Source organism: Pecten maximus, chromosome 5 (genome assembly GCF_902652985.1).
Source record: "Pecten maximus chromosome 5, xPecMax1.1, whole genome shotgun sequence".
Classification (NCBI taxonomy): domain Eukaryota; kingdom Metazoa; phylum Mollusca; class Bivalvia; order Pectinida; family Pectinidae; genus Pecten; species Pecten maximus.
Window position 1 is genome coordinate 23,856,833 of NC_047019.1, and position 8,803 is coordinate 23,865,635.

The window sequence follows — 8,803 nt, forward strand, 5'->3', positions numbered from 1 at the left end:
AATTATTTCTTAAATAACTGAGCAGGATGTTAAAGATCAGCTATTCCTTTTGAATGGAAACAAACCATCAGGACCCGATGATATGATCCCCAAAATAATCAAAAACCTTCACCCCTCTATACTCCTTCCTCTCACTCTTTTATTTAATAAAACACTTGAAACAGGTTCAATTCCACTTAACTGGAAAATGGCTAATATCAATGCCATATATAAAGGAAAAGACTTAATCAATGAAGTGTCAAATTACAGACCCATCTCGGTTACATCATGTTTTAGTAAAATGTTAGAAAAAATTATATTCAAATACCTATACAATTACCTGACTACTTATAGAATTATTACTAAACATCAATTTGGATTTACACCAAAAGATTCTACTGTTAATCAATTATTGTCTATCTACCATACCATTGTTAACTGTCTGGATCAAAATAAAGAAATCAGATTCATTTTCTGTGACATAAGTAAGGCTTTTGACAGGGTTTGGCATGAAGATCTACTTTATAAATTAGAATCATATGGTATTAAAGGGAATCTCTTAAACTGGTTCAAAACATTTTTATCGGACAGAAAGCAGAGAGTTTTAACTGAAAGTCATGCATCTACATTTGATCCAGTCCTGGCAGGAGTTCCTCAAGGGTCTGCCTCGGACCATTAATGTTTTTAATTTATATTAATGAAATTGTTGATTGTGTCACTAACAAAATTAAGCTATTTGCCGATGACACTTCTCTTTAAGGTATAAGTGATAACAACCCCATGGAATCAGCTCAAAACTTATCTGATGATTTAAATAACATTAAAAACTGGGCAACTAAATGGGATATTAAATTTAATCCTGCTAAAACACAATCAGTAATTTTCTCTAGAAAAAATGATAAAAACCATCCTATTATAAATTTCTATGATGAACCAATTACTGAAATCAAAGCACATACACATCTAGGTCTAACTCTGAATGATGATGCCAAATGGAACCAGCATATATCTAATGTTTATGATAAAGCATTTAAAAGGATTAACATATTAAGACTACTGAAAAATAAAATAGATAGGAAATCTTTAAATACTATTTATACTGCCTATATAAGACCAATTATTGAGTATGCAGATGTTGTTTGGGATAACTGTTCAAAAGCCCAAAAAACTCTATTAAAATCAATCCAACTGGATGCAGGACGATTAATTACAGGCCTACGAAAAGGTACTTCACATGATAAACTGTATAATGAACTAGGATGGGAAACATTAATACAGTAATAGAAGAAATAAACATAAACTTATTTTAATGTACAAGATAATGAATAATGAACCCCCAGATTATTTAAGAGGAAAATTATAGAACCGTATATTCATGATGAAACTCTTGATCGTTATACTCTTCGTACAAACAGATTATTTATTTGACCCCCCCCCCCCCCCCCCCCCCCCCCCCCCCCTTGTGCCGAACAGTGAATTATTTTGAAAGTTATTTTCCATCTATGTTAAACGAAATGAATAGTCTAGCCCCTCAACTCATAAATATCAACTCTACAGCACAGTTCAAAAAATCATTAAACACAAACTTGCATAACAAATCTGATACAACTGATGTCTTTAAATATCTCGGTAGTCGTTGCATAAATATTGTTCTATGTCAACTACGAAATAAGGCAAGTAATCTCAATTATGATCGTTATAAAGATCATCTAATCGAATCCCCAATGTGTGATTGCAACCAGTCTTTTGAAACTGTAACTCATTATTTTACTGAATGCAATAAATATCAGAATCTCCGCCAATCTCTTGAACAACAATTAATACATCAATATCACAATCACATGGTTGTGTCAGCTGCAATGACAACCAGAATAAAGATATATTGGTACATGTATCAAACTTTATAGTACAGTCAAAGAGACTCTAAAATTTATTTATTATTATTATTTCTTTTTTTTTTTAATGAAATTCACATATACTTTGAACTATTTATTCTTCAGTATGAAATAATATCTTAACCCTAAGATGACCACCATGATACAGCAGGCTATGGGCAGCCGTACTAAATCTTAATTACATCAATTCACTTACAATTATGTTATGTATGTTTTATTATATTTATATATCAGATAGAGGCAACTCCTATTAGTAAATTTCTCATAAATATTAATCTATCAGATCAAGTTGGTGTAACCCACCCTAAAAATACGTATCTATTTGGTGAATTTGGGTTTTGATCCCTATCAGTGGATGGCTATTGTGTTACACAAATGGACTTTAAGGCCTGTATCTGTTGGGGGAATAAATTCAATTTGACCAAATAGATGCACTCAGCAATCAAAAAATAACATCCAAAATCATTTTAGAGTTTCACCTCATTTTTGTATAATAAACCTTTGTCTTCACATTGAGGAGTTGCCTTCCCTTTTGTTGCACCATTGTTAATCTTAATTCATGTGTGTATATATGTTTATGTTTGTTTGCCACCTATTATAATAAGGAGAGGACTAATATAGGCAATGCCTGATGTCTAATCCTATTGACAAAATTACATCTTATGTCAATAAAATATGTTGAAATTGAAATTGAACATGAGTATCTATTTCCCCATACATGTACGTTAAGAGCACACACACATGGTGCACTCTGATAATATAAAATGGAAACGGATGCATGTCTATACATTTACATAGTATGCACGTCCAATACAAAATCATCATTTTGTGTTATAAAACTTCAAATAGTTGAAAGAAAAACTAAAATTGACTGAACGCCATTGGAATGAATATTATATTACGGCTTCTGTCAGATCTCATTCAAGCTGAGGGAGCATATGTTCATTTTTATATCATATTAAAGATAATTGTTGAAATCTGTAAATCAATGTTATCTCCTGTTTTAACTTCTTAACATGGCGTCCCTGCCATGTGGAGTGGTGAAGTCAATATCCGGCCCAATGGATACAATTTTTGTCGGGTTGATTACAGTATGACTTGTCTATAAAGAAAATAAATAAAGCAATATATTTAGATATAGGGTGTTTCAGCTGTGTTGAATGAAATGAAATATGAATTGGTTGATAAAAAGGATCTCAACATTACATAATAAACCATAACTATAATATATGTCAATCGATATACGTCCTCATAATATCACTAAATATCGCGATTCCGTACGTACAACGTGTAGTAGTGACATGTATAATTGTTTATTGATAGATATCACCTACACATGTACCAAACAGTACGACGTGTGTTACATTGTGATTATGATCAATACTAACAATGGTTAAGAAAATGCAACTATAAAGTTTATATCATTTTTCTAAAACGCTGTCAAATAATCATTTTTTACCAAAATCATTGTTTTGAGGACGAAGCAGCTGTATGATGCAGGTCGATCTGTTATTTCATGCCTTTTGTAAAATCCTCTTAAACGTAATGAAGGAATTGACCGTAAAGGAAACTTACCAGATAATGTTTAAAACATAACATTGCTACACGTTTTACATATTGTTTGTATACAATATTGATTAGGTTTGCAACAAACTCACCATGTAGTGCTTAGTGATGTGTTCAAAGTTCACGGTGTCAGCCACCCCCGGGATCTGGTACAACTCCCTCAGGTATCCCCACATGTTAGGGTAGTCTACAATCCGCTTCTTGTTACACTGGGCGAAATTATATCATATATTACGAGGTTTCATATCAAATTAAGATTACCATAACAATTTGAAACCGAACATAGTCATATCTTTCGTAACTGTTATCCGTTGAATTAGTGCTTATTTGTTCCGAATACTGATTATCATGATCAAAAGTTCGGTATATAATCTTGAACTTACCTTGAAATGCCCTACGTAGACTAGATCAAACCGCATAAGCGTTGTGAATAGACGGATATCCGCCTCTGTCAGATTACTTCCGGTTAGGTAGCGGGTTTTAGACAAGATATCTTCTACCTAAAGAAACGGAAACAAAAATAACGCTTTAATTGAAACAGAATTCTTAAAGCCGACATACACATCCATTTTACATTTAAACAAGGGAGCTTATATTAGTCAGAAGCAAAAGGATGTAGATACTCATCGTGATAGTGTCGCCCTACATAAGGCTAGGTTAAAAGTATTCTAAAAGAGAGCATTATTACTATACATTTACATATCTCCCTTCTTAAGCTTCATAAACTCTGACTGCGAATAAAATAGTAAATACGCAAAGAAAAAAAAGCTCAGCGTATTAATAAGCGCGGGAATCGGTAATATAATTCATGACATCGTCTTTTTGTGACGTGATGAAACGTCAACTAGACGGCGCCCTATTGTAATGACTGATCAACGTAATTCTAGTGTTTTCTCCTTTTACCTGATGATCTCTGTACAAAAACGACAAGTGAGTTTTTGTTAAAAACTATACTGAATATTACGGAAATGCATAGGTGCATATTTAACTTTCCACGAGAAAGGCTAACAACAAATAACTGAGACATACAGCTCCAAGAACATTCGAACACATCACTACTATATCTGTGTCAATGCGCTCTGTGCATGACAACCATGATTAATCTGAGACGGAAATTGTGGATTGTGAATATATCAATTCATTAAAGACGTGAAAGATATTAAACAAAAATGTTTAGTTCTTTTAATTTTGTTAACTATACTGGTGTATTTACGTAGATTCACTGGAACTATATTAGCTTAACAACCATAGTTACCGACGTCGCAACACATCTCGACTTTCATTTTCTTCGTAGGTATTTCAACGATTTGTTTGCTGTAATCATGAGGATTGTACCCTATTTTGACTGCCTATTCGGTAGTATGTCCGCAGTTGGCAACGGACATATTCTATGGAGCGCTATCGCGCTAATCATAGAAAACGTTCATTGCCTCCTGCGGATAGTCATAATGAGGTACAATCTTTAATTACAGACCAATAAGTACGCATCGAGTAAGCATGTGTACCTTGTCGAGACCTTGGAAAACTTCACGTACAGCTGCATCATAGGCTTCTTGACTTGTTGCGAAACCGCTTCTGTACACACCGTTGTTGATCATCCTAAAACAAGGCTTGTATATCAACGACTGGTGCTTTGACATCAAAACATCTAACGATGTGGCCTTATTATAAGTGAATGTAAGTGAATGTACGTAAATATGTCATGCATGCGAAGAATACTTACGTTTTTATGCTTGATATGTAGACTTACTTATGTTTTGTTTTTTGATGGATATCCGACATATATTATGACGTTCGCAAGAGTGTTCTTTGTGAAGGAATGAATACATGGTACCAGATAAATACAGTGTGTTAAATGATTCTCCCCTTTATTCATTATCTATATATCAGGGGAAAGAAAAACAAATCTTGATCTAACCAGGATTCTTGACGCTAAACAGGTATCCGTTTTAGTTTATTTTTGTATTCTTCTTTACTACTTTTACCAATACGATAATGCATGCAGCTTCCTATATTGTAGTTTGAAAATGATATATAATGTTTGAATATTTCATCTTTCTCTCTGTGGAGCCTTAAAGTTTCAAACGAGGTAACAAATGATTCTTTCTTAAAATATGTGCGATTATCATGCTTGAAGCGTTGTGATATATTAACATTGCGCTAAATTAATCATTGATAGATAGCGTTTGAAAGTATGCATTGTTTTGGAAACAGAAGAAAAAAATACCTTCAGTCGGTAATTAACAATGAAATACTTATTTCTTAACAGTCAATCATTAATTTCACTTTTCAAATACATACGGATAAATCCATTCGTTAATTTCCTCGATGTCCTTCTGGAGGGTCTCAGGGTAAAAGTTCAACTTCTGCTGTTCCTCGTTGGCACAGTAAACATTGAATTCCGAATTGAACATCCGGATTATCTCGCTCGACTCGTTGTTTACAATGGTTTTCTTTTGTTTATCCCAAAGGACGGGAACGGTGATACGGCCATCATAATCTAAAAACAGGACAACATGCCATGCACTTGTAGTAATATCAACATCGACAAAAGTAATGATAAGTCCTCCAAGGTGAGGCCAGGATAATGCTGCTGACATAGCTATAGAACTTGATAACAAAAGATAAGTAAGAGATTGATAAGGTTGATCGTAAATAGGAATTGATAGTTCAACAACACTACGCGGGTACCTATATAAAATGAAACATCAGAAACTGGGCAGCGAGGATACCAATTTAAACTGAAACATCAGAGACTGGACAGTGAGGATACCAATTTAATCTGAAACATCAGAGAATTGGCAGTGAGGATACCAATATAATCTGAAACTTCAGAGACTGGGCAGCAAGGATTCCAATATAAACTGAAACATCAGAGACTGGGTAGCGAGGATAACATATAATTTGTAACATTTGCGACTAGAGGCATTGATGTAACAATTGATCTTTCTGTATTTTCTTTAATAATTCATTAATATTGTGTAAAATACACCAGCAATGTTACAAACCATATACCAGAACAGATTAACGAGACAATATGTCTAAACTATTCAGGGAAAATTGATACTGAGAGTAATTTACCGACCTGGGTTAGCCATACGATAAACATCCCGCAACCGCGAACAGCCGTTGACTGTGTCCAAAGTACAATTGGGTTTCTAGATAAAGAAAACCAGATTAACATCCAGAAAATCAAAATGATTGACAACGAAATATTATCAAATATTGAAAGAAAAAATAACAACCAAGCATCAGCCATTTGGACCTAAATACCGAAAGCCTGCTAAAAGGTATGTTGCTTTCCGCAATGAATGCTAATTAAGTATATGAAATGAATATGATTATGATGATGGCTGGTTTTATGTACATGTTTTGTATGGTGGGAATCCAATGATTGCCTGGATGAACGACCGTTGTCAGTGATGGCCATGGTTATTTCGTGGTTCGACATTTAGATAGTGTGATAGGATTCTTCACTGAACGACACCTAGGATCGCTGATCTAATTTTCAGTGGCTAAGATGATTTGATAATAATTGTAGTTATATATAAATTATATATTTGCTTGTTAACGTGCATCTCTGAGAGGGCTAATATGGCATGTTGCCAAATAATTTTGTGTTAACGTTGTTTGAAATGAATTGATACCCACAAAGTACTGAATCCTTTCTATACCAAGTGTAACCATTATTTTATTGGAATAGAAAATACAAACATACCTTGTCTGTGAAAGACCATCCTTGACCGTCCAGGAACCAGTCTACAACGTCATAAGAGATGGCGTGTTCCAACCCCTTGAGTTTCCTAACGATCAGGGTACGGTGAGCCCAGGGACAGGCTAGGCTGACATACAGATGATACCGCCCGGACTCTGCCTTATACCCAGACGATCCATCCGCTGTATATGTTAGAGTCATTGAATGGCGAGATATCAATATAGGTATATCAGAATAAGACTTTATGGATCATGTATTTTCAGTCCATTTTCTTATTTGTATTCTTTGTTAAATGTTCAATTTTATCTTTCTGATTTTTAATCGTCATCTTATCTCATTATTATCTAATACACGTAGGATGTACTCTACATTACCGTCTTTAAAGTTATAACATCTCCATAAAGTGATGGTAATTCAATACAGACTCGATCACACAAAAAAAAAAGAAAACAAATCTGTCCAGTGTATACTTTAAAACGAATTTGCCTTTTATTGCTTAAAATTCGTGGCAAAGTGTGTTATATATTATTCATGGAACTATATCAATAACACCACTTCATTCTCACCACTATTAGTGTCTGTTCACGTTACTACACAGGAATATTGTGTAACGGGGATTACCTCCCCTGTACGCCTTTCCATTTCGTTTGGCTGATAAGAAATTGAAGCATAGCGACTATTTATTATATTATGAATTAATGAAGTAAAGGAGGTGTAAGCCACGAAACTGTTGAAAATTAACCTTCTGTATAAGCATCCGGGAATCATGTGGCCCATGATGTCATCTAAGGTTATCAAGTATTACTTACCGGTAATCCTACAACAGAGAAAAAATCGTGATGAATACCTTTGTGTTTACCCTGTTTACATTTAGGTATACCATATATGGGTAGTATTCATCACACAGACACACCAAATAGACATGTAGATATGTATTCGGTGCACATGAACAGCTAATGATATATTAAAAAACGACAGTTCATGTACATAATTGTATGTAATATCGAAATGGTAACCAACTTTTTTTTTTTAAATATATCAAATATGGAAAACAATAAGGTCATAGACAGAAAGATCATCTGATTGATAAGATATTTTCATTGTAAGGAATTGAACCTTTAGTTTCTGTAAACATTTTTATGATCTCTTAGTAGTAGCTAGTTTTGTATAGCGGTGTGGCGTACCTAAACATTATTCTGAGTTCATCGAAGAATTAACTCAGTGGTATTGTCAGTTCAGTTGAAAAACTAGAACGCGTGAAAAAATCAGAATGACCGCACCCCCACAGGTCTAAGTATAAAATTTGAACTAACAATACAGTAATAAATAACACTGTGTACCGGTCGATAAATATACGGTACATATATATATTCACGTTTGTAGAGTATGAAAACACATTGTGGTGAAACGCGAAAGCATGTACGTGAACACAAGTGCTCCCTAGCCCAGACAGCCCATTTGTATATGCCGGGAAAATAAAATTAGCGTTTTATCAAAAGATCAATGCTTACCAATCACGGAATACTGATTTAGCCCTAAGGAACTCTCCTGTGGTTGACGGAGGTAATGTAAACTCTTTCTTGGTATCAGGGACAGCCATTCTCCTACCAGTATATAGGTCGTGTGTAGTAAGTACACAAGGACTTAG

The 8,803-nt window shown here is 34.2% G+C and overlaps 1 protein-coding gene across 1 annotated transcript; it reads right to left on the bottom strand.

Moving 5' to 3' along the window:
- Nucleotides 1–2,751: 2,751 nt before the first annotated feature.
- On the bottom strand, nt 2,752–8,803 carry LOC117327590 (glutathionyl-hydroquinone reductase YqjG-like). The gene is made up of 9 exons (XM_033884644.1): nt 8,667–8,803; nt 7,965–7,972; nt 7,159–7,337; nt 6,526–6,598; nt 5,742–5,940; nt 4,946–5,039; nt 3,824–3,940; nt 3,533–3,649; nt 2,752–2,976 (listed from the first exon to the last, which is right to left on the bottom strand). The coding sequence occupies exons 1-9, from the start codon at nt 8,753–8,755 to the stop codon at nt 2,878–2,880; spliced, it is 975 nt and encodes a 324-aa protein (XP_033740535.1). The 5' UTR covers nt 8,756–8,803; the 3' UTR covers nt 2,752–2,877.